Source organism: Bombina bombina, chromosome 2, assembly GCF_027579735.1.
Source record: "Bombina bombina isolate aBomBom1 chromosome 2, aBomBom1.pri, whole genome shotgun sequence".
In the NCBI taxonomy this organism is placed as follows: Eukaryota; Metazoa; Chordata; class Amphibia; order Anura; family Bombinatoridae; genus Bombina; species Bombina bombina.
The window spans coordinates 108,748,600-108,774,846 of record NC_069500.1 but is presented as its reverse complement, the minus strand read 5'-3'; the positions used below and the strand labels follow the sequence as shown (position 1 = coordinate 108,774,846).

The 26,247-nt window shown below is 39.0% G+C and overlaps 2 protein-coding genes across 2 annotated transcripts in view; one reads left to right on the top strand and one right to left on the bottom strand.

Annotated features, from left to right (window-relative positions):
- Positions 1 to 24,526, bottom strand: part of WDR70 (WD repeat domain 70) — an 811,922-nt gene extending 787,396 nt beyond the window's left edge. Inside the window, 3 exon segments of the mRNA XM_053701217.1 lie at positions 11,380 to 11,463; positions 19,558 to 19,620; positions 24,385 to 24,526. Coding sequence (XP_053557192.1) covers positions 11,380 to 11,463; positions 19,558 to 19,612 — 139 coding nt within the window. The 5' untranslated portion in view covers positions 19,613 to 19,620; positions 24,385 to 24,526.
- A 295-nt stretch (positions 24,527 to 24,821) lies between these two features.
- Positions 24,822 to 26,247, top strand: part of NUP155 (nucleoporin 155) — a 211,061-nt gene continuing 209,635 nt past the window's right edge. The window contains exon 1 of the mRNA XM_053701216.1: positions 24,822 to 25,050. Coding sequence (XP_053557191.1) covers positions 24,912 to 25,050 — 139 coding nt within the window. The 5' untranslated portion in view covers positions 24,822 to 24,911. The remainder of the gene's footprint in view (positions 25,051 to 26,247) is intronic.

Sequence of the window (26,247 nt, the reverse complement as noted above, 5' to 3'; positions counted from 1 at the left end):
AGTGAATCTCTGGTCTTTTGATCTACTTGAATCATTGGAGACAAGTCTGTATAATCCCCATTCCACTGTTTGAGCATGCACAGTTGTAATGGTCTTAGATGAATTCGTGCAAAAGGAACTATGTCCATTGTTGCAACCATCAATCCTATTACTTCCATGCACTGCGCTATGGAAGGACGAGGAACAGAATGAAGCACTTGACAAGAGCTTAGAAGTTTTGATTTTCTGACCTCTGTCAGAAAAATCCTCATTTCTAAGGAATCTATTATTGTTCCCAAGAAGGGAACTCTTGTTGACGGGGACAGAGAACTCTTTTCTTTGTTCACCTTCCATCCGTGAGATGTGAGAAAGGCTAGAACGATGTCCGTATGAGCCTTTGCTTTTGACAGGGACGACGCTTGTATTAGAATGTCGTCCAAGTAAGGTACTACTGCAATGCCCCTTGGTCTTAGAAACCGCTAGAAGGGACCCTAGCACCTTTGTGAAAATCCTTGGAGCAGTGGCTAATCCGAATGGAAGAGCCACAAACTGGTAATGTTTGTCCAGAAAAGCGAACCTTAGGAACTGATGATGTTCTTTGTGGATAGGAATATGTAGGTACGCATCCTTTAGATCCACGGTAGTCATAAATTGACTTTCCTGGATGGTGGGTAGAATCGTTCGAATAGTTTCCATTTTGAACGATGGTACCCTGAGAAATTTGTTTAGGATCTTCAAATCCAAAATTGGTCTGAACGTTCCTCTTTTTTGGGAACTACGAACAGATTGGAATAAAAATCCCATTCCTTGTTCCTTTATTGGAACTGGGTGTATCACTCCCATCTTTAACAGGTCTTCTACACAATATAAGAATGCCTGTCTCTTTATTTGGTTTGAGGATAAGTGAGACTTGTGGAACCTTCCCCTTGGGGGTAGTTCCTTGAATTCCAGGAGATAACCTTGAGAAACTATTTCTAGCGCCCAAGGATCCTGAACATCTCTTGCCCAAGCCTGAGCAAAGAGAGAGGAGTCTGCCCCCCCACCAGATCCGGTCCCCGGATCGGGGGCTACTCCTTCATGCTGTTTTGTTAGCAGTGGCAGGCTTCTTGGCCTGCTTACCCTTGTTCCAGCCTTGCATTGGTTTCCAGGCTGGTTTGGGTTGTGAGGCATTACCCTCTTGCTTAGAGGATGCAGAATTAGAGGCTGGTCCATTTCTGCGAAAGGGACGAAAATTAGGCTTATTTTTAGCCTTAAAAGACCTATCCTGTGGAAGGGCGTGGCCCTTTCCCCAGTGATGTCTGAAATAATCTCTTTCAAATCAGGTCCAAATAAAGTTTTTCCTTTGAAAGGAATGTTAAGCAATTTTGTCTTGGATGACACATCCGCTGACCAAGACTTTAGCCAAAGCGCTCTGCGCGCCACGATAGCAAACCCTGAATTTTTCGTCGCTAATTTTGCTAATTGCAAAGCGGCATCTAAAATAAAAGAGTTAGCCAATTTAAGTGCGGTGAACTCTGTCCATAACCTCCTCATATGGAGTTTCTCTACTGAGCGACTTTTCTAGTTCCTCGAACCAGAACCACACTGCCGTAGTGACAGGAACAATGCATGAAATTGGTTGCAGAAGGTAGCCTTGCTGTACAAAAATCTTTTTAAGCAAACCTTCCAATTTTTTATCCATAGGATCTTTGAAAGCACAACTATCTTCGATAGGAATAGTAGTGCGTTTGTTTAGAGTAGAAACTGCCCCCTCGACCTTGGGGACTGTCTGCCATAAGTCCTTTCTGGGGTCGACCATAGGAAATAATTTCTTAAATATAGGGGGAGGAACAAAAGGTATGCCAGGCTTTTCCACTCTTTATTTACTATGTCCGCCACCCGCTTGGGTATAGGAAAAGCGTCGGGGGGGCACCGGAACCTCTAGGAACCTGTCCATCTTGCATAATTTCTCTGGAATGACCAAATTGTCACAATCATCCAGAGTAGATAATACCTCCTTAAGCAGTGCGCGGAGATGTTCTAATTTAAATTTAAATGTCACAACATCAGGTTCAGCTTGATGAGAATTTTTCCTGAATCTGAAATTTCTCCCTCAGACCAAAACCTCCCTCATGGCCCCTTCAGATTGGTGTGAGGGTATGACAGAACAATTATCATCAGCGTCCTCTTGCTCTTCAGTGTTTTAAAACACAGGCAATCGCGCTTTCTCTGATAAGTAGGCATTTTGGATAAAAGATTTGCTATGGAGTTATCCATTACAGCCGTTAATTGTTGCATGGTAATAAGTATTGGCGCACTAGATGTACTAGGGGCCTCCTGCATGGGCAAAACTGGTGTAGACACAGTAGGAGATGATGTAGTATCATGTTTACTCCCCTCATTTGAGGAATCATCTTGGGCAATATCATTATCTGTGGCAGTACTGTCCTTACTTTGTTTGGACGCTATGGCACAATTATCACATAAATTTAAATGGGGAGACACATTGGCTTTCATACATATAGAACATAGCTTATCTGAAGGTACAGACATGTTAAACAGGTTTAAACTTGTCAACAAAGCACAAAAACAAAATTTATGCTTACCTGATAAATTCCTTTCTCCTGTAGTGTAGTCAGTCCACGGGTCATCCATTACTTATGGGATTATAACTCCTCCCTAACAGGAAGTGCAAGAGGATCACCCAAGCAGAGCTGCTATATAGCTCCTCCCCTCTACGTCATACCCAGTCATTCGACCGAAACCAAACGAGAAAGGAGAAACTATAGGGTGCAGTGGTGACTGGAGTTTAATTTAAAATTTAGACCTGCCATAAAAAACAGGGCGGGCCGTGGACTGACTACACTACAGGAGAAAGGAATTTATCAGGTAAGCATAAATTTTGTTTTCTCCTGTTAAGTGTAGTCAGTCCACGGGTCATCCATTACTTATGGGATACCAATACCAAAGCTAAAAGTACACGGATGACGGGAGGGACAGGCAGGATCTTTACACGGAAGGAACCACTGCCTGAAGAACCTTTCTCCCAAAAACAGCCTCAGAAGAAGCAAAAGTGTCAAATTTGTAAAATTTGGAAAAAGTGTGAAGTGAAGACCAAGTTGCAGCCTTGCAAATCTGTTCAACAGAGGCCTCATTCTTAAAGGCCCAAGTGGAAGCCACAGCTCTCGTAGAATGAGCTGTAATTCTTTCAGGAGGCTGCTGTCCAGCAATCTCATAGGCTAAACGTATTATGCTACGAAGCCAGAAAGAGAGAGAGGTAGCAGAAGCTTTTTGACCTCTCCTCTGTCCAGAATAAACGACAAACAGGGAAGAAGTTTGGCGAAAATCTTTAGTTGCCTGTAAATAAAATTTCAGGGCACGGACTACGTCCAGATTGTGTAGAAGTCGTTCCTTCTTTGAAGAAGGGTTAGGGCACAATGATGGAACAACAATCTCTTGATTGATATTCATGTTAGTGACTACCTTAGGTAAGAACCCAGGTTTAGTACGCAGAACTACCTTGTCTGAATGAAAAATCAGATAAGGAGAATCACAATGTAAGGCCGATAACTCAGAGACTCTTCCAGCCGAGGAAATAGCCATTAAAAACAGAACTTTCCAAGATAACAGCTTGATATCAATGGAATGAAGGGGTTCAAACGGAACACCCTGTAAAACGTTAAGAACTAAGTTTAAGCTCCACGGCAGAGCAACAGTCTTAAACACAGGCTTAATCCTGGACAAAGCCTGACAAAAAGCCTGAACGTCTGGAACCTCTGACAGACGTTTGTGTAAAAGGATGGATAGAGCTGAGATCTGTCCCTTTAAAGAACTAGCAGATAAACCCTTTTCTAAACCTTCTTGTAGAAAAGAAAATATCCTAGGAATCCTAACCTTACTCCATGAGTAACTCTTGGATTCGCACCAATGTAAGTATTTACGCCATATTTTATGGTAAATTTTCCTGGTAACAGGTTTCCTAGCCTGTATTAAGGTATCAATTACTGACTCCGAAAATCCACGCTTTGATAAAATCAAGCGTTCAATCTCCATGCAGTCAGCCTCAGAGAAATTAGATTTTGATGTTTGAAAGGACCCTGAATTAGAAGGTCCTGTCTCAGAGGCAGAGACCAAGGTGGACAGGATGACATGTCCACTAGATCTGCATACCAGGTCCTGCGTGGCCACGCAGGCGCTATTAGAATCACTGATGCTCTCTCCTGTTTGATCCTGGCAATCAATCGAGGAAGCATCGGGAAGGGTGGAAACACATAAGCCATCTTGAAGGCCCAAGGTGCTGTCAGAGCATCTATCAGAACCGCTCCCGGGTCCCTGGACCTGGACCCGTAACAAGGAAGCTTGGCGTTCTGGCGAGACGCCATGAGATCCAGATCTGGTTTGCCCCAACGCCGAAGTATTTGGGCAAAGACCTCCGGATGAAGTTCCCACTCCCCCGGATGAAAAGTCTGGCGACTTAGAAAATCCGCCTCCCAGTTCTCCACGCCTGGGATGTGGATCGCTGATAGGTGGCAAGAGTGAGACTCTGCCCAGTGAATTATCTTTGAGACTTCCATCATCGCTAGGGAACTCCTTGTCCCTCCTTGATGGTTGATGTAAGCCACAGTCGTGATGTTGTCCGACTGAAACCTGATGAACCTCAGAGTTGCTAGCTGAGGCCAAGCTAGAAGGGCATTGAAAACTGCTCTTAATTCCAGAATGTTTATGGGAAGGAGACTCTCCTCCTGAGTCCATGATCCCTGAGTCTTCAGGGAATTCCAGACAGCGCCCCAACCTAGCAGGCTGGCGTCTGTTGTTACAATCGTCCAATCTCGTCTGCTGAAGGGCATCCCCTTGGACAGATGTGGCAGAGAGAGCCACCATAAAAGAGAATTTCTGGTCTCTTGATCCAGATTCAGCATAGGGGACAAATCTGAGTAATCCCCATTCCACTGACTTAGCATGCACAATTGCAGTGGTCTGAGATGCAGGCGTGCAAAGGGAACTATGTCCATTGCCGCTACCATTAAGCCGATTACCTCCATGCATTGAGCCACTGACGGGTGTGGAATGGAATGAAGGACACGGCAAGCATTTAGGAGTTTTGTTAACCTGTCCTCTGTCAGGTAAATTTTCATTTCTACCGAATCTATAAGAGTCCCTAAGAAGGGAACTCTTGTGAGTGGCAATAGAGAACTCTTTTCCACGTTCACCTTCCACCCATGTGACCTTAGAAATGCCAGTACTAACTCTGTATGAGACTTGGCAGCTTGGAAACTTGACGCTTGTATCAGAATGTCGTCTAGGTACGGAGCTACCGATATTCCTCACGGTCTTAGTACCGCCAGAAGAGAACCCAGAACCTTTGTGAAGATTCTTGGAGCAGTAGCTAACCCGAAGGGAAGAGCTACAAACTGGTAATGCCTGTCTAGGAAGGCAAACCTTAGGTACCGGTAATGATCTTTGTGAATCGGTATGTGAAGATCTTGTACACAGCGTAGAAACGCCTCTTTCTTTATCTGGTTTGTTGACAACCTTGAAAGATGAAATCTCCCTTTTGGAGGAGAAGCTTTGAAGTCCAGAAGATATCCCTGAGATATGATCTCTAGCGCCCAGGGATCCTGGACATCTCTTGCCCAAGCCTGGGCGAAGAGAGAAAGTCTGCCCCCCACTAGATCCGCTTCCAGATTGGGGGCCCTCACTTCATGCAGTCTTAGGGGCAGCAGCAGGTTTTCTGGCCTGCTTGCCCTTGTTCCAGGTCTGGTTAGGTTTCCAGCCCTGTCTGTAGCGAGCAACAGTTCCTTCCTGTTTTGGAGCGGAGGAAGTTGATGCTGCTCCTGCCTTGAAGTTACGAAAGGCACGAAAATTAGACTGTCTAGCCCTTGGTTTGACTCTGTCTTGAGGCAGGGCATGGCCCTTACCTCCAGTAATGTCAGCGATAATTTCTTTCAAACCGGGCCCGAATAATGTCTGCCGCTTGAAAGGTATGTTAAGCAATTTAGATTTAGAAGTCATATCAGCTGACCAGGATTTAAGCCACAGCGCTCTGCGCGCCTGAATGGCGAATCCGGAGTTCTTAGCCGTAAGTTTAGTTAAATGTACTACGGCATCAGAAATAAATGAATTAGCTAGCTTAAGGACTCTAAGCTTGTCTGTAATCTCATCCAACGTAGCTGAGCTAATGGTCTCTTCCAGAGACTCAAACCAGAATGCCGCCGCAGCCGTGACAGGCGCAATGCATGCAAGGGGTTGCAATATAAGAAAATGTTTGTTCAACAAGGTTTTAAGGTAACCCTCTAACTTTTTATCCATTGGATCTGAAAAAGCACAGCTATCCTCCACCGGGATAGTGGTACGCTTAGCTAAAGTAGAAACTGCTCCCTCCACCTTAGGGACCGTCTGCCATAAGTCCCGTGTGGTGGCGTCTATTGGAAACATTTTTCTAAATATAGGAGGGGGTGAGAAAGGCACACCGGGTCTATCCCACTCCTTGTTAACAATTTCTGTAAGCCTTTTAGGTATAGGAAAAACGTCAGTACACGTCGGTACCGCAAAATATTTATCCAGCCTACATATTTTCTCTGGGAATGCAACCGTGTTACAATCATTCAGAGCCGCTAATACCTCCCCTAGTAACACACGGAGGTTCTCAAGCTTAAATTTAAAATTTGAAATGTCTGAATCCAGTTTATTTGGATCAGATCCGTCACCCACAGAATGAAGCTCTCCGTCTTCATGTTCTGCAAATTGTGACGCAGTATCAGACATGGCCCTAGTATTATCAGCGCACTCTGTTCTCACCCCAGAGTGGTCGCGTTTACCCCTAAGTTCTGGCAATTTAGATAAAACTTCAGTCATAACATTAGCCATGTCTTGCAAAGTGATTTGTAAGGGCCGCCCTGATGTACTTGGCGCCACAATATCACGCACCTCCTGAGCGGGAGATGCAGGTACTGACACGTGAGGAGAGTTAGTCGGCATAACTTCCCCCTCGTTGTCTGGTGAAATTTTCTTGACATGTACAGATTGGCTTTTACTTAAAGTAGCATCAATGCAATTAGTACACAAATTTCTATTGGGCTCCACATTGGCCTTTGAACATATTGCACAAAGAGATTCCTCTGTGTCAGACATGTTTAAACAAACTAGCAATTAGACTAGCAAGCTTGGAAAATACTTTTCAAATAAATTTACAAGCAATATAAAAAACGTTACTGTGCCTTTAAGAAGCACACAAAACTGTCACAGTTGAAATAACAATGAACCGGATTAGTTATAGTAACCAAATTTTCACATTAAATGCATTAATTTAGCAAAGGATTGCACCCACTAGCAAATGAATGATTAACCCCTTAATACCAAAAAACGGATAACAAATAAAAATATATACGTTTTTATCACAGTCAAAGCACAGTCTCACAGGTCTGCTGTGAGTGATTACCTCCCTCAAAACTAGTTTTGGAGACCCCTGAGCTCTGTAGAGACGTCCTGGATCATGCAGGGAGAACAAGGAAGACTTGTGACTGAATTTCTACTGCGCAGTAAAGCGCCAAAATAGGCCCCTCCCACTCATAATACAACAGTGGGGAAGCTCAGTAAACTGATTTTATTCAAAACAAACGACAGCCATGTGGAAAAATAATGCCCATAAATTTTTTCACCAAGTACCTCAGAGAGAAAACGATTAACATGCCAGTAAACGTTTTAAATATAAATATATGAAATGTTATTAAAAAGCCTGTTGCTAGTCGCTTTCACTGCAGAAAAGGCTATAAGTTATATGTATACAGTATTTTCTTAGTGAAGTGCCATTCCCCAGAAATACTTCAGTGCCAACATACATACATATCAGCCTGATACCAGTTGCTACTACTGCATTTAAGGCTGTACTTACATTACATCGGTATTAGCAGTATTTTCTCAGTCAATTCCATTCCTTAGAAAATAATATACTGCAACATACCTCCTTGCAGGTGAACCCTGCCCGCTGTCCCCTGTTCTGAAGTTACCTCGCTCCTCAGAATGGCCGAGAACAGCAAATGGATCTTAGTTACGTCCGCTAAGATCATACACAACTCAGGTAGATTCTTCTTCTAATGCTGCCTGAGAAAAAACAACACACTCCGGTGCTGTTTAAAATAACAAACTTTTGATTGAAGAAATAAAAACTAAGTTTAATAACCACAGTCCTCTCACACGTCCTATCTATTAGTTAGGTGCAAGAGAATGACTGGGTATGACGTAGAGGGGAGGAGCTATATAGCAGCTCTGCTTGGGTGATCCTCTTGCACTTCCTGTTAGGGAGGAGTTATAATCCCATAAGTAATGGATGACCCGTGGACTGACTACACTTAACAGGAGAAAAATGTTTTAAAATAAAACCGTTACTGTCACTTTAAATTTCAAACAGAAAACACTTTATTACTGAATATGTGAAAAAGTATGAAGGAATTGTTCAAAAATTTCCAAAATTTCACCACAGTGTCTTAAAGCCTTAAAAGTATTGCACACCAAATTTCAGAGCTTTAACCCTTAAAATAACGGAACCGGAGCCGTTTTTCAATTTAACCCCTATACAGTCCCAGATATAGTCTTTGCTAAGACCCAACCAAGCCCTGAGGGGAATACGATACCAAATGACGCATTCTAAAAGCTTTTTCAGAGATTCTTAGATCCTCACACATGCATCTGCATGCCCTGCTCTCAAAAAACAACTGCGCATTAATGGCGCGAAAATGAGGCTCAGTCTATGACTAGAAAGGCCCCCTGACTGAAAAAGGTGTCCAATACAGTGCCTGCCGTTTTATAAGCGTTCCCCAAGATTATAAATGCCAATTGTTAGCCTAAATCTGAATAATATGCACAAATAAAGCAATCGATTTAGCCCATAAAAATGTCTACCAGTTTTTTAGCCCATAATAAGCCCTTTATTCTGTTTGTTTGACTAAGAAAATGGCTTACCGGTCCCCATGAGGGGAAATGACAGCCTTCCAGCATTACACAGTCTTGTTAGAAATATGGCTAGTCATACCTTAAGCAGAAAAGTCTGCTAACTGTTTCCCCTAACTGAAGTTACTTCATCTCAACAGTCCTATGTGGAAACAGCAATCGATTTTAGTTACTGTCTGCTAAAATCATCTTCCTCTTACAAACAGAAATCTTCATCCTTTTCTGTTTCAGAGTAAATAGTACATACCAGCACTATTTTAAAATAACAAACACTTGATAGAAGTTAATAAAAACTACATTTAAACACCAAAAAACTCTTAACCATCTCCGTGGAGATGTTGCCTGTGCAACGGCAAAGAGAATGACTGGGGTGGGCGGAGCCTAGGAGGGACTATATGGCCAGCTTTGCTGGGACTCTTTGCCATTTCCTGTTGGGGGTAGAGAATATCCCACAAGTAAGGATGACGCCGTGGACCGGACACACCAATGTTGGAGAAAAAAACCCACCCACCAAACCCCCGCAAAATAAAAATAACTAACACAAAAAAACTAAACTACCCATTGCCCCTAAAGGGGCATTTGTATGGGCATTGCCCTTAAAAGGACATTCAGCTCTTTTCCAGCCCATTAAATCCCTAATCTTAAATAAAAAAATTAAAAAATAGGAGGTGCAGAGCTGGCTTCCCCAATGCACGGATCCTCAGCAGCGGCTCCTCTTCATGCGATCGTCTGTCGCACACTGAAGACTGAATGCAAGGCACCCCATATTTATTGGGGTACCTTGCATTCCTATTGGCTGAAATTTTGAAATCAGCCAAAAGGGTGAGAGCTACTGACATCTTATTGGCTGATTTGAACACAGACAGCTCCGCACCTTTTCTCCACGCCGCCTTCGTTTTGGATGAAGATAGAAGATGATGTAGCCGCCTTAAAGAAGACCTTCTCCGCCAGACTTCAGGAACGGTGAGTACCTATTTGGGGCTTAGTCTTAGGCGCTTTTTTGGGGGGGGGGGGGGGTTGGGAGGGGGGGTGACTTTTTTTTTTAGATTAGGGTTTTTTGGGCTGGAAAAGAGCCGACTGCCCTTTTAAGGCACACTTTTTTAGTGTTAGGTTTTTTATTTTGGGGGTGTGGTGGGTGGGGGGGGGTTTACTGTTAGGGGGTAATTGGTAATTTATTTAGGTAAAAGAGCTGTTTAAAAGGGACACTGAACCCAATTTTTTTCTTTTGGGATTCAGATAGAATATGCAATTTTAAGCAACTTTCTAATTTACTCCTATTATCAATTTTTCTACGTTCTCTTGCTATCTTTATTTGAAAAAGAAGGCATCTAGGCTTTTTTGGTTCAGTACTCTGGACAGCACTTTTTAATTGGTGGATGAATTTATCCACCAATCAGCAAAAACAACCCAGGTTGTTCACCAAAAATGGGCCGGCATTTTAACTTACATTCTTGCATTTCAAAAAAGATACCAAGACAATGAAGAAAAATTGATAATAGGAGTAAATTAGAAAGTTGATTAAAATATGTTATGCTCTATCTGAATCACGAAAGAAAAAATGTGGGTTCAGTGTCCCTTTAACTTAGGGCAATGCCCTACAAAAGCCCTTTTAAGGGTTATTGGTAGTTTAGTATTAGATTAGGGCAGGGGTGTCCAAACTTTGCTCTCCAGAGGTTTTGGAACTACATTTCCCATGATGCTCAGCTAGATAAAATGCTGGCTGAGCATCATCGGAAATGTAGTTCCAAAACCTCTGGAGAGCAAAGTTTGGACACCCCTGGATTAGGGGGTGTTTTTATTTTTAGGGGGGATTTTTTATCAGGGGTATTAGTTTAGGTTTAATTTTTTTATTTTGGATAGCTTTGTTTTTCTGTAATTTTACATTTTTTATTTTGTGTAATTTTAGCTTTGAGGTTTGTAGTTTTTTTTTAAATAGATTGCACTCTGGGCAGGCTTATCGTCTAGTAGTAAAATAAAGGAATTTGCTCAAAAAAATGCACCAAAGGAACAGAGCATTTTATTTTTACACTAGAACGTCTCTTTAGGCATGGAGTTATAGAGGAGGTTATGATGGGACAGAGATAGAAATGTAAGATAATCAGAACTAAAAAAAAGACACAGAAATACAAGGGACACAGCTACAGATGAAGATTTACAAAACAATTAAAGGGTCATTAATCATTATAGTGAAAAAAAATGACATGTTCTCATTCATCAGGGCATGTAATTTTAGAGGTTAAACACATAGACAAAGTGCTGCTAAGGAGCCAGAGAGAACTACTAGTCTTCAGCAGAAAGTGCTGGTGCTCCAATCAGCAGCGCTAGTTACACAGCTGGGTTTAATAGGAAGATACACATCTTTTATAATCAGCATCATTGATCATATATTGGTACCAACTTGTCATACAAAGGACAATATGCTTTATTTCTATTCGTATAAGAAAAATGATAAACTCTATTTAATCATGTGCTTACCCAAAGATTTTTTGCTCCTCTCTACAGCTGTTCTACGTGTCTGCTCAAACATTGCTTCCAAGTCAAACGTCCGTGCTTTTTTCCCTGAGAATACATCAAAAAGGGCCATTTAATACAGCAGAGCTGCATAATCAACAAACAGATAATAAAAAAAGCAATATAAAACAATACTGAAAATATATATATGTCTTAAATGGAAGCGGTATTTAAAAGCGTCAGTCATATTTTTAGTATGTATCAACAATTAGACACTACAAACGATATGCATACAAAATAAATGTTTAATTATAAGGAAATTCGGATTATCCTAAGTTATGAAGGTATAATCTAGATTTTATTAAAGACACAGAGACGAGTATTTTGCATTCTCTCTCTTTACTACTTAAATGCAGTTTTTTAAAGTATACATAAAAATACAATAAACTGTCAAAATTTTGAAAATGAGACAGTAAAACAAATAACATATCAGTGACCAATGAAATTAGAGAACTGATTAAACTAAAACCACATAGCCAATAAGGTTACTAATGAATCCTAAACTGTCCAATATACAGTAAGACATCCTCTTTCTTTGTAACTGTAGAAGGAAACAAAAAGTCCATAATGAAGAAGTAGTTCCAGACGAGAAGACAGCAGACGACCATGAAGAGAAGAACTTTGAATTGAAGAATCATCCGTGAAGAAAGCTCCATCTTATCAGGAAAGAATGAAAATCCTCTTGAAGACTGTATAGGATGAGGAAAACTTTCTTGAAGTTTCGTCTCTTCACAGAGATGAGATGGAGCAAAACCACTTAGGATAATATCTTTATAGTTGATTGGTAACTGAAATAAATATACAAGATATGTTAATAATATGATAAAACAAATAAGGGTGGGAACAAAACCATATAATAATATAATCAGAGGAGGGAAAATACTCGTCTCTGTGTCTTTAATAAAATCTAGATTATACCTTCATAACTTAGGATAATCCGAATTTTATTACAAGACCAGAGACTCATATTTTGCTAGTTTAAAGCAACTAACAAAATAAATTAAGCGAGGCGTGTTCAATGGGTTTAAAGTAAAATTGTTTAAAAATAGAATCAGAAGACCAGTCAGCTGCATCCAAGATTTGTTGAAGGGTGGCAGCTTTCAAAAATGCTTTAGAAGCGGCTGATCCTCTAACAGAGTGAGCGGAAAAAGAAACATCAATACCTGCTTCACTCATAACCCATTTAACCCACCTGGCTATAGAAGTAGAGGATACAGGATAATGAGGAGGAATAAAAGATAACAAAAGTTGATTAGAAGTAGGAATACGAAAAGAAGAAGTTCTGCGTTCATACTCTTTGAGACATATAACCACACAGAGAAGAGGTTCAGAAGGTAAGTAAGGATAGAAAATTGAGGTTGAAAAAGATTTAGTTCTTTTAGATATGAAGAAAGTAACGCCTTCAGGTGTAAAACGTTTAGAATTAAAATCTAAAGCTCTAACATCAGAAACTCTACGAAAAGAAATTAAACATAAAAGGGTAGCCAATTTAGTGGTAAGTTGTTTCAATGATAAAAATTCATTAGAAGGCCAAGATTTAAAAAGAGAAAAAATAAGATCAACATCCCAAAAAGAAGAATATTTAGGAGTCGGAGGTCTTTTGAGTTTGATTGCTTTCATTAATTTACAAATTAAAGGATGTTGTCCTACAGGAAAATTATTTATAAAAGAATGTTTAGCCGAAATGGCAGATCTAGAAACGTTGATGGTTCTGTAAGCTAAACCTGAATCAAAAAGTGATGTTAGGAAATTAATGATGTAAATTATATCCGCTGAAAGGGGATCCAAACTTCTTTCCACGCACCAGCCAGACCATCTGGACCATGCGGAAAAATAGCATTTTTTGGTCCCGGGGGCCAATGAGTCTGCGAGGAGTTCCTGAGCTTGTTGTGATAAACCTTGGGGAAATGAAGATTGCCCGAAATTGACCATGCTATGAGACGAAGAGATCCTTGAAGAATAAGTTCGTGAGGATGACCTTCTGGATCTGACAAGAGAAGCGGAAAAACCGGAAGAAGAACAGGATGGTTGACAGATAATTCTAGAAGAGATGGGTACCAGGGTTGAGATGGCCAAAGGGGAGTGATTAGGAGAATTGAGAGAAGATCCCGACGGACTACTGATATGGTTCTCTGAATCATGGAGAATGGGGGAAAAGCATAAGCTGTCTGGAGAGGCCATGGGTGGAGAAATGCATCGATTGCCAATGCTTCCGGATCTGGGCGCCAACTGAAATAAGGGCAAATCTGATTATTCAGTCTCGAAGCGAAGAGATCCATCGAAAAGGGACCTCTGAGAGATTGAAGCGAATGAAAAACTTGATGATGAAGTTTCCAATCGCTGGAATCTGTCAGGTATCGAGATCCCCAATCCGCTGCTACATTGGATAAACCTGGAATGTATTCTGCTTTTACAGAAATATTTCTGTCCAAGCAAAGGTGAATGAATTCTTTCGTAATAATTGACAAATCTCTCGATTTTGTACCACCGAGGCGATTCAAATAGCGAACTGCAGAAATATTGTCCATTCTGAGTAAAATGGACACAGGAGAAGAACTTTTGACAAAACTCTTGACTGCAAAAGAGCCTGCCAAAAGTTCTAAGCAATTGATGTGAAAACGCTTTTCTTCTGAAGACCATTTTCCTCCTGTGATTGAGGGACCACAACGAGCGCCCCAACCCGAGCGACTGGCATCGGATTCTATGATAAGATCTGGAGATTTTCCGAAAATGGCTCTCCCGTTCCAAGCTTCTATATGGGATAGCCACCATGAAAGTTCCTCTTTGGCTTCTGAAGAAAGAGGGATTTGGTGGGAATATGATAGACCTTTTTGGAGATGAAAAATTTTTAAACGTTGAAGTTCTCTGTAATGAAGAGGAGCAGGGAAAATAGCCTGAATAGAGGATGAAAGTAACCCAACTATTCTGGCTATCGTCCTGATGGGAACCAATGGTAAAGAAAGAGTTCTTGAAATCTCTTTCTTGATATTCACAATTTTTTCTCTGGGAAGACTTAAAGTAGCTTTGGAAGTGTCTATTTTGAAACCTAAAAAGGTTAGAGATTTGGTTGGAAGAAGAACAGATTTCTCTTTGTTGATCAAGAAACCTAAATTTTCTAAAATGAAAGTAGTAAGTTGGAGTTGAGACTTTAACGTGACAGAGTTCTGATTCATAATCAGGATATCGTCTAAATAGATGATGAGTCGAACACCTCGAAGACGAAGCCAAGTAATTATAGGTTTCATTATTTTGGTAAAAATCCAAGGGGCTGAAGATAGACCGAAGGGCATGCAAGTGAAACTCCAATACTTTTCTTCCCAAACAAAAGTTAGAAATTTCCTGTGTTCTTGAGTTACCGGAACTGTCAGAAAAGCATCTGTCAGATCTAATCTGACTAGAAAATCGTTGTCTAAAAGGCAATCTCTGAGAAGATGAATACCTTCCATTTTGAAATGTTGATAAACAACGAAGGCGTTTAGAGATCTTAGATTTATAACTGGACGAAAAAGGCCATTTTTCTTTTTTACGAGAAAAAGATTGCTGATAAAGCAATTTTGAGGATTTAAAACTTGTTCTATTGCTTGTTTTAATAAAAGGTTTGAAATTTCGTTTTGAACCAAACTTCTGTCTGAAACAGAAAACTTTATTGGAAGGGGAATGGAATTTTGAAATGGAGGAGAAATAAAATCTATAAAAAGACCTGAAACAGTTTGAAGAACCCATTGATCTGAAGTTATCATGTTCCAATTGTGTGTGAAAAGAGATAATCTGCCTCCTATTATGTTTTGGGAAGAAACCTGAGGAGGAAGAAAAAGAAGATTTACCTTGAGGTGTGCGGGATCTTTGTCTCGAACGTTGAATTCTTGGGTTCCAGAATCTTCCTCTAGATGGAAAGAAGCCTGAGGAGACTGGATTCTGAAATTGTCTCTGATTGTGAAATTGTTGAAAGGCAAATTGAGACCTGTTTGGGAATGAAGCACGGCCGGGAAAGCGGCCTCTACCTTTCCCAGCCTGCTCAGAAAAACGATCCTGGTGAAAGATCTTTTTCATTGATGTTCTCACTTTATTAAGATTGGAGAACGTATTTACGTAACTATTTAACTCTTTTATAAAAGTGTCTCCAAACAAAAGGCCATTTGTATCAGAATGAATTTCGTTAATTGCGAAATCGCAAACCTTGGGGTCAATTCTTCTAAGGATATTACGTCTGCGTTCAGTGTATATCGCAGAATTGGCGTTCCCTAAAAATGAGAGCATTCTCTGAAGCCATTCTCTAACGATGACTGGGTCTAAAAGAGTATTATCATAAACAGCTTGTTCCGATAAATCAAAAAGTTTTGCTAAAGGACCAATTGTGTCAAGCATTTTATCTTGACAAATTTTCCAGGCCCTGTCCATACCTTTCTTTAATTTGAAACCTGGGGACCCTATAAATTTTAAAATCTTTGGATCTACTTCAGGGGTAATATTTGTATTATTGGGAAGAATTGGTCTAGGACATTCAGCCCTCATTTTATTTCTAGAATCTCTTTTTAAAGGTTGGCGAAGTTGGTAATCAATAAAGTCTGCAATATCAGATGAGGGGCACCATTCTGCAGATCTAGGGTGATGTAAATCATCCGCATTAAACCTAGGATTACCTAGGCAATCAAAAAATTCCACTTTTTTAGACTCCAAATGTTTAGATTTTTTAAGTGATTTTTTGAATTTTTTAATCTTTGGAGAGGCCAAAGAATTTTCGGATGAGGAATGAGATAAATCATCCTCAGATTGAATTGAATTCAGAGATGAATCTGAATTAATTTCTGTATCTGAACAAATTTCACAATTATCATCATTGGCCAAAGCCTCTCCCATTAGTGACCTCTTGGGAGTAGAGGAAATAGCAGGTGTTTTTCTTCCTTTCCTGCGAGGAACGGCAGAATCAGCAACAAGTTGGCGTGATTTTTTAATTAACTTCTTACTGGTTTTAATACCACTGGATATAATTCTTTTTCTTTTTAAATCCTTTTTTGAGGATTTATCAATTAAAATGGTTATTTTTTCTAACATTGAATTCATTGAATTGTCAATCATCTTTTGAACGCCCTCAGCATTAAGTGAGAGGTTCAAATCAGATGATTGAGACATAGTGATAATAAATATATAATACCATAAAATATAATAAAATTATTGAATATAATATAATATTATAAACTATAGAATAAATCTAAATAATAAATTTACAATAAATAACTTAGTAATGTATGATCTAATGTATTATAACAGAATTGACCCCAAGAAAGTGAAATAAAAGTGAATAATTTATATAATTAAACTTTTAACAATTACAGAAATGACCAAAAGATGGAGACAAAGTGCCAGCAACTAAATTGAGGAGTAAAGTTGCTGACACGTAATGATGAAGGTTGCAACAAAATTGCAAACGAAAGGCGACGGCTTTTGAGGGCGGGAAAGTGAAAACTACACTGCGCAATGAGGAGAAGGAGACCGGCGCATGCGCACTGAGACCGACAATCACAAGATGGACGTCGGGACAGTGCGGAGTAGCGCAACAGAGACGGGATACAAGCAAACCGGAGGTAACAGGGAAATAATACACAAGCGAACAAAGTAAGGAGCACAATTAAAACGCAATGTGAGAAAATAAAAACAATTTGGGAAAAAATTTGTTAACCAACGAAAAAGTCCTAAAGCTAAAACGGACTACAAATAAATTTAATAAAAAAAAAAAAAAAAAAAAAAAAAGGTTATAAAAAGGATATTATAATGTACAAAAGAAGTATATGAATAAAGCAAGAAAAGGTTATTTATTAACACTTGACAAAAACAATACTTATCTTTACTGCAGCAGTAAAAGAAAGAGGATGTCTTACTGTATATTGGACAGTTTATAGGATTCATTAGTAACCTGATTGGCTATGTGGTTTTAGTTTAATCAGTTCTCTAATTTCATTGGTCACTGATATGTTATTTGTTTTACTGTCTCATTTTCAAAATTTTGACAGTTTATTGTATTTTTATGTATACTTTAAAAAACTGCATTTAAGTAGTAAAGAGAGAGAATGCAAAATATGAGTCTCTGGTCTTGTAATAAAATTAAAGTCATGTTTTTAAATGTTATGCATCTAAAATAGTGCATTTTAAAATGTGATACATTTTGTTTTTAAGTAATATATAAGTATTAAAAAATATATATATTTGTATGCTTATGAAGTATTTAACTGATCAGTCGAGTAGTGGGCATTGTCCTTGTCAAATAGTAAGAAATCTGTCCTTAGGAATGATTGTTCACAATCATTCACATCCATTAGTTTCAGGATCAATTCAAACGTCTTTACAAAAATGTTATGCAAAAATGTTTTGAATAAGTTTCAAAGAAATATGAATGTAAAGATGTTTTAACTCAGTTTGTTAATTTGGGCTGTAACAAGACATTGTGGTCACCAAGTTTCACAATTTAAAAGTCACTCATATAATTATATTGAGCCTCTCATTAAAGGGACAGTCAAGTCCCAAAAAAACTTTCATGATTTAAATAGGGCATGTTATTTTAAACAACTTCCTAATTTACTTTTATCACCAATTCTCTTGGTATTCTTAGTTGAAAGCTAAAACTAGGAGGTTCATATGCTAATTTCTTAGACCTTGAAGCTTGCCTCTAATATGAATGCATTTTGACCATTAGAGGGCATTAGTTCATGTGTTTCATATAGATAACATTGTGCTCATGCACGTGAAGTGACCTAGGAGTGAGCACTGATTGGCTAAAATACAAGTCTGTCAAAAGAACTGAAATAAGGGGGCAGTCAGCAGAAGCTTAGGTACAAGGTAATTACAGAGGTAAAACATTTATTATTATAACTGTGTTGGTTATGCAAAACTGGGGAATGGGTAATAAAGGAATTATCTTTCTTTTTAAACAACAAAAATTCTGGTGTTGACTGTCCCTTTAAAGTCAAAATTAATCTTTCATGGTAAAGATAGAGTATGCAATTTTAAGAGCCTTATCAATTTACATTTATTATGACTTTGTCCTCTTGGTATCATTTGTTGAAAAGCATACCTAGGTAGTCTAAGAAGCAGCAATTGGGATGGGTGGTGATTGGTGGCTACACACATATGCTTCTCCTCATTGGCTTACCAAAGAGACTTTTCAATTTAATTATATTATCAAATTAACTTTGTGCTCCTGGAATTCTTGGTTGAAAAGTATACCTAGCTAGACACCGAAGCAGGAATATACTATTGGAAGCTATCTGGTGATTGGTGGCTACACGCATTGTCATTGGCTCAAAATGTGTTCAGCTAGCTCCCAGTAGAGTATTGCTGTTCTGGAGCTGAATTTAACTATGTATTTACTCTTTTATAGGGTTAAAGGGACAATCAACACCAGAATTGTCGTTGTTTAAAAATATAGCTAATCCCTTAATTACCCATTCCCCAGTTTTGCATAACCAACACAATTATAATAACACCCTTTTTACCTCTGTAATTACCTTGTATCTAAGCATCTGCAGACTGCCCCCTTATTTCAGTTCTTTTGACAGACTTACATTTTAGCCAATCAGTGCTCACTCCTCTGCAAATTCACGTGCATGAGCTCAATGTTATCTATATGAAACACATGAACGAACACCCTCTAGTGGTCAAAATGCATTCAGCTTACAGGCCGCCTTCAAAGTCTAAGAAATTAGCATATGAACCTCCTAAGTTTAGCTTTCAACTAAGAATACCAAGAGAACAAAGCAAAATTGGTGATAAAAGTAAATTGGAAAGTTGTTTAAAATGACATGCCCTATTTAAATCATGAAAGTTTTTTGGGGACTTGACTGTCCCTTTATTATGCATAGTTATATGCAAGCAAAAGTGCAATAAGATAGTATAAGAGCATTTTTTTTTAGTTGCGCTTTTAAGTTCCTTTAAAAATACCAAATTTATTTATTTACATCTATGATGGCGGTTTCCTATGGAATGGAAATAGCCACACACAAGAAATCACTGTACTATACTAATATGTAAGTGTGGCAATATCGTTAAGAAGTTCGTAAGATCCCCTAAACAATTAATAGATTGATACGCACACAGCTCAGGTGGGTTTCTGTAACAAAAAGGAAATGAGAGTGCATAGGGATAACTAACCAAATCCAGAAAAGCCCATGGTTGCAGATATATCAGAGTCCTCCTGGCCATCCATAATGAAATCTAGAAAAGAAAAGAAAAAACAAAATATGTACACGCGATTACTAAATAGCAAAAACAACTAACAATACACTAGACATGTATAAACATATAGGCAGTAAAGGCAAAGATTTTATGTACATTTTTTTCTAGTCTCCAAATACACTATAGTGAGTAAAAAGATGAAAAGACAGACCCTTCCCATTGTGAGTATAGTGACACAAAATAAATCATTGCACAGTACATTTGTACATCTCTACAGAGAAGACCTCAGAAAAGTGTGGCAGGGGATTCTGCATAAAGATGTGCAAATGAGAGCATATCTTACGTTTCTTGAAAACTATTGCATACATTTGTGTCAAGGGGAACACTGTATATGTTTTTTTAAAGGAAATATATCACAACAATAGATTTTTATTTGAAACTGATCATACCTAATACTATCAATATTATGTTGGAGCCCTCATGCACAGCCAATGAGGCACATTATGCTATATCCAACATAGTATTATAAGTATTAAACATTAAAATGCAGTTGTTGTTTTTTTTAATACAGACAAATAACTCAAATCCATGAGCTATTTGCTTAATAGTTGATGGATATCTATGTAGTCAACAAATGTTACTGTACAGGCTATCTAATACATAATCATCCATAACCATGGGTGACTATGGTTACAATTGGTTAATGAATGGGAAGGGGAACTTTATATGTGGTAAAGCACAATAAAATATGTGCCACTCTTTTATGGGGACAAGTTTTATCATTTTGATGGATCCAGAGAGTTTCAGATTAACATAGACTCACTTTCAGCAGCATGTATGTGGTATACATGCTAAGCTGCAATTATATCTAAATTGGTAGACACAAAAGCACTATGAGAGCCAGGAATCCAAGGCTGTATCAGCTGAGCACAAATTACAAGCAAACTTCATTATCATGCTATAATTAGCGATCATCTATGTAAACAATATACCTTGAAAAAATGTTAGCCCACTGGCCTTAAATAAAGGTCACAAAGTAAAAAAAAATAGCCACAAATATGACAGTAGAGGCACAAATTAGCAATAGTTATTAACAAATATAAAAAATCATACTAGGTTAAAACATCAATAAAGCTGTGAAATTTGTGCATATTAGCTACTGAGCATGTATACACTAGGCAGTGTTCTCCACGAAAAACTAGCCGGGGGGGTTATAAAGTAGCCGGGAGTAATTTAAAAATTCAATTCACCCTCTATTATTTGATGTTTTACTTTGTGAATTTAATCTACTTTTGAAAATATACACTCATTTCAAATCGGATGACTGCAACACAACAAACAAAAAAAAGTTGGCACAGCCCATTGTTTACCACTGTGTAACATCACCTTTTCTTTTAGTAACACTTATTAAGTGTTTGGGCACTGAAGAAAGCAGTTTGTTAAAGTGAATGTAAAGTTTAATGAGAAAGTGACAGTTTTTTTAAAATACTGATAAAAACAGGGGCAAGCAGAATTTTCCCATATTCATCCATTATGCATGTCTTTAGCTGCGCAACTGTACGGAGCCTTTGTTGCCTTATTTTGCGCTTCATAATGCGCCACACATTCTCAATCGAAGACAGGTCAGGAGTGCAGGTACACCATGCCAGCACGAGCACTCTCTGCTTACGCAACCATGCGCTTGTAATCCGGACAGAATTTGGTTTGGTGTTGTCCTGCTGGAAAATGTAGGGTAGTCCCTGGAAAAGACGGCGTCTGGATGGCAGCATATGTTGCTCCAAAATGTATACATATCTTTCTGCATTAATGGTGCCTTCAAAGATGTGCAAGTTATCCATGCCATGTGCACTGACACACCCCCATACCATGACAGACGCTGGCTTTTGGACCTGACGCTGATAACAGCTTGGATGGTCCTTTTCCTCTTTGGCCCGGAGAACACAACGGCTGCTTTTTCTAAAAACTATTTGAAATGTTGACTCATTGGACCAAAAAACACGATTCCACTGTGCTACTGTGTATCTCAGATGAGAGGAAGCCCAGAGTAGTCAGCTGCGCTTCTGGACAATGTTGATGTATGTCTGCTGCTTTGCATAGTAAAGCCTTAACTTGCATCTGTGGATGCAGCGACGAATGGTGTTGACAGACAAAGGTTTACCAAAGTATTCCAGAGCCCATGTCAGGATATCCATTACAAACTCATGACGGTTTTTGAGACAGTGACGCCTGAAGGATTGGAGATCACGCGCATTTAGAAGTGGTTTTCGGCCTTGCCCTTTACGCACCAAGATTTGACCGGATTCCTTGAATCTTTTAATTATATTGAGCACTGTAGAAGGTGAAATGCCCAAAATCCTACTGATTTATCTTTGGGGAATGTTGTCATAAAGTGTTGGATTATTCGCTGACGCATCTGTGGGCAGATTGGCAAGCCTCGACCCATCCTTGCTCTTGAAGGACTAGGCCTTTTTTGATTACACGATTGCCTCAACTTTTTCACATCGCCTTCTTATTTCAACTTGTCACATCTCTATTAGTCCTAAATTGACCCTGTCCAAACTTTTTTGGAGCGTGTTGCAGTCATCAGATTTGAAATGATTGTATATTTTCAAAAATACATTAAATTCACAAAGTAAAACGTCAAATAATGTGTTAATAATGTGTTTTCAATATAGCATTTTTTTTGTATTTCCATATAGTCCCAACTTTTGAATGGGGATGTGTGTGTATATATGAAGGGGAGAATACATCCCCGAAACGTCAATTACATTTTCTTTGCTTGACATTGCCTACAGTATGAGGATACAATGTAGCATCAAGCAATTATCATTACCTTCAGTAAGGATACAATGTAGTACAATGCAGTATCCAGCACTTATCATTACCTACAGTATGAGGATACAATGCAGTATCCAGCACTTATCATTACCTACAGTATGAGGATACAATGCATTATCAAGCACTTATTACCTACAGTATGATGATACAATGCAGTATCAAGCACTTATTACCTACAGTATGATGATACAATGCAGTATCAAGCACTTATTACCTAGAGTATGAGGATACAATGCAGTATCAAGCACTTATCATTACCTAGAGTATGATGATACAATGCAGTATCCAGCACTTATCATTAGAGTATGAGGATACAATGCAGTATCAAGCACTTATTACCTAGAGTATGAGGATACAATGCAGTATCCAGCACTTATCATTACCAACAGTATGAGGATACAATGCAGTATTAAGCACTTATTACCTGCAGTATGAGGATACAATGCAGTATCCATCACTTATTACCTACATATGAGGATACAATGCAGTATTCAGCACTTATCATTACCTACAGTATGAGGATACAATACAGTATCCATCACTTATTACCTACATATGAGGATACAATGCAGTATTCAGCACTTATCATTACCTACAGTATGATGATACAATGCAGTATCAAGCACTTATTACCTACAGTATGATGACACAATGCAGTATCAAGCACTTATTACCTGCAGTATGAAGATACAATGCAGTATCAAGCACTTATTACCTGCAGTATGAAGATACAATGCAGTATCAAGCACTTATTACCTGCAGTATGAAGATACAATGCAGTATCAAGCACTTATTACCTGCAGTATGAGGATACAATGCAGTATCAAGCACTTATTACCTGCAGTGTGATGATACAATGCAGTATCCAGCACTTATCATTACCTACAGTATGAGGATACAATGTAGTATCCAGCATTTATTACCTACAGTATAAGGATACAATGCAGTATCCAGCACTTATTACCTGAGGTATGAGGATACAATACTGTATCAAGCACTTATTACCTGCAGTGTGATGATACAATGCAGTATCCAGCACTTATCATTACCTACAGTATGAGGATACAATGTAGTATCCAGCATTTATTACCTACAGTATAAGGATACAATGCAGTATCCAGCACTTATTACCTGCAGTATGAGGATACAATACAGTATCCATCACTTATTACCTACATATGAGTATACAATGCAGTATTCAGCACTTATCATTACCTACAGTATGATGATACAATGCAGTATCAAGCACTTATTACCTAGAGTATGAGGATACAATGCAGTATCCAGCACTTATCATTACCTGAAGTATGAGGATACAATACAGTATCCATCACTTATTACCTACATATGAGCATACAATGCAGTATTCAGCACTTATCATTACCTACAGTATGATGATACAATGCAAGCACTTATTACTTACAGTATGAGGATACAATGCAGTATCCAGCACTTATTAACTACAGTATGAGGATACAATGCAGTATTCAGCACCTATTACCTACAGTATGATGATACAATGCAAGCACTTATTACTTACAGTATGAGGATACAATGCAGTATCAAGCAATCATTACCTACAGTATGAGGATACAATGCAGTATCCAGCACTTATCATTACCTACAGTATGAGGATACAATACAGTATCAAGCACTTATCATTACCTACAGTATGAAGATACAATGCAGTATCAAGCACTTATCATTACCTACAGTATGAGGATACAATGCAGTATCAAGCACTTATCATTACCTACAGTATGAGGATACAATGCAGTATGAAGCACTTATTACCTACACAGTATGAGTATACAATGCAGTATCAAGAACTTATCATTACCTACAGTATGAGGATACAATGCAGTATCCAGTACTATTACTTACATTGTCATAATAAAATACAGTATCAAGCACTTATCATTACCTACATTGTGAGGTAAACATGCAATATTTGTCATTACTTACAGTTTGGGGCCAAAATGCAATGTGCAGCAACTGTTCTGTGCCTCAGACTCACTTTCCACTACAGCACTGCAGATCAAAACAGGAGCCCCACGTTGGTTCACGCCCCTCAGTATCACTTCCTGGCTGGGCTACAATGTGCAGCAAGGTACAAATTACACTGCACATATACTGCACGCGATTTTGTATTTAATGAACATTGTTTTGGAATGTTAAATACATTGTGTGAAAACACAAACAGAAAGACAGAGGCAACTATCAGGTTTATATTTAAAACATAAGTTTTTTTACCCTTTTGCCACAATACAAAATGGCTGAATAAAATTGTGACAGAGCTCTGTAGCGTCATCACGTGTCAACGTGCGACTAGCTCCATGACAGCTGAGTCCTAAGCTTCCCCAAGTTGCGGAAGCAATAGGCATGACGTCATTCCGCCGCTTTGCGTACCATCTACACGTTTTGCGCGGTTCGCGTGTTTTGAACTGTGCTTGGGCTGCGGAGTGAGGTTCTAGCTTGTAACAGGAGGAACCATGCCCAGTGCCATCCCCGGAGCACCGGCTGCAGCCATGCAGGAAGCTCTGGAGGGTGCGGGGAGGATCATGGACCGGCAGCTGCAGGAGGACCGAGCATACCCAGATCTGTCCGAGCTGCTCTTAGTGCCTGTGCACAGTAAGGAGAAAGAACTAATGTAAAACTAAAGCATTCTGGGATAAAGGCTATAGAGCCTCGTGATACACTAATTAATAAAAGTCACTTATGGTTAGTTACGTGTCATATTCCCTGAGAAATGACTGCCCGAGCTCTAGGAGATGAGTTCTAACAGTTTTAAAATTACTTGGGTTTTACCTTTATCAGTTTGCTATAAATGTTATATTTTTGTATGTTTAGAAATGTTTGCTTAAAGGGACCTTGTAGTCCGCATTTTCTTTCATAGAAAAGAGAGTATTTAAAAGTGTATAAAAAAAACCCCGTAATGTTTATGTCCTAAATTAACAAATGTGTTGGTGTCACACTTGCAGAATGTCTCTCTGCCAGTAGAATAGTTGCAATTGCCCTTTTCAGCCAATGAGTATTAGGGAAATGCTAAAACATTTTAGTATTAGTTTTAGGAACCATGCAGTATGAGGGACAGCGTTTTACTGTCATAATTAGAGGGGTTGCTAGCAATTGTCACTACCAAACACCTACAAATGGAATAAGGAAACCTTTGACTATATGGGTACATTTATATTTGTGTTCTTCCCTGGACCTAAGTGATATTGGCACACCCCCTTGCTGATTTTAAAGATCATCTTCTAAGACTTATACAATACTAGCATGTATTAAAAGGCATTAATGTGTAGAATGAAATAATAATTCTGTCACTTTATAAATCCCTGGTATGACCTCACCTTGCGTATGGAGTGCAGTTCTAGAGACCAAAAAAGACATTGCAGAGGAAAGGTTAGCCAAACTGGCTCTGTTTTCTGTAGAAAAAAGGAATTTGAGAAAGTTAAGTTATTACTTTATATAAATATATTCAATACTCCTATACAAAGTTGGCAAAAGAAATTGTTTGTGCCTAGAGGTCACAATTTAAGGCTTGGAAAAAAGGAGATTTATTCTCTTCCCGACGTTAGGACGTTCCATGCCATCCTAACTGCGCTGGGCTTTAGCGTTGTTAAGACGGCATGGAACATCCTAGCCTTTTGGCTGTAATGAAGCCAACGCACTTCCAGAATGGGATCGCGGCCTGGAGGTCATGCCTAGTGTCGTAGGGATGCCACACTGACCCTATCCCATCATTGAAATCTCGCGATCGTATGCAGGATCGCTTGATTTCAATTTGTTTACATTGGAACGTTGTTCCGATGCAGACAGATTAGC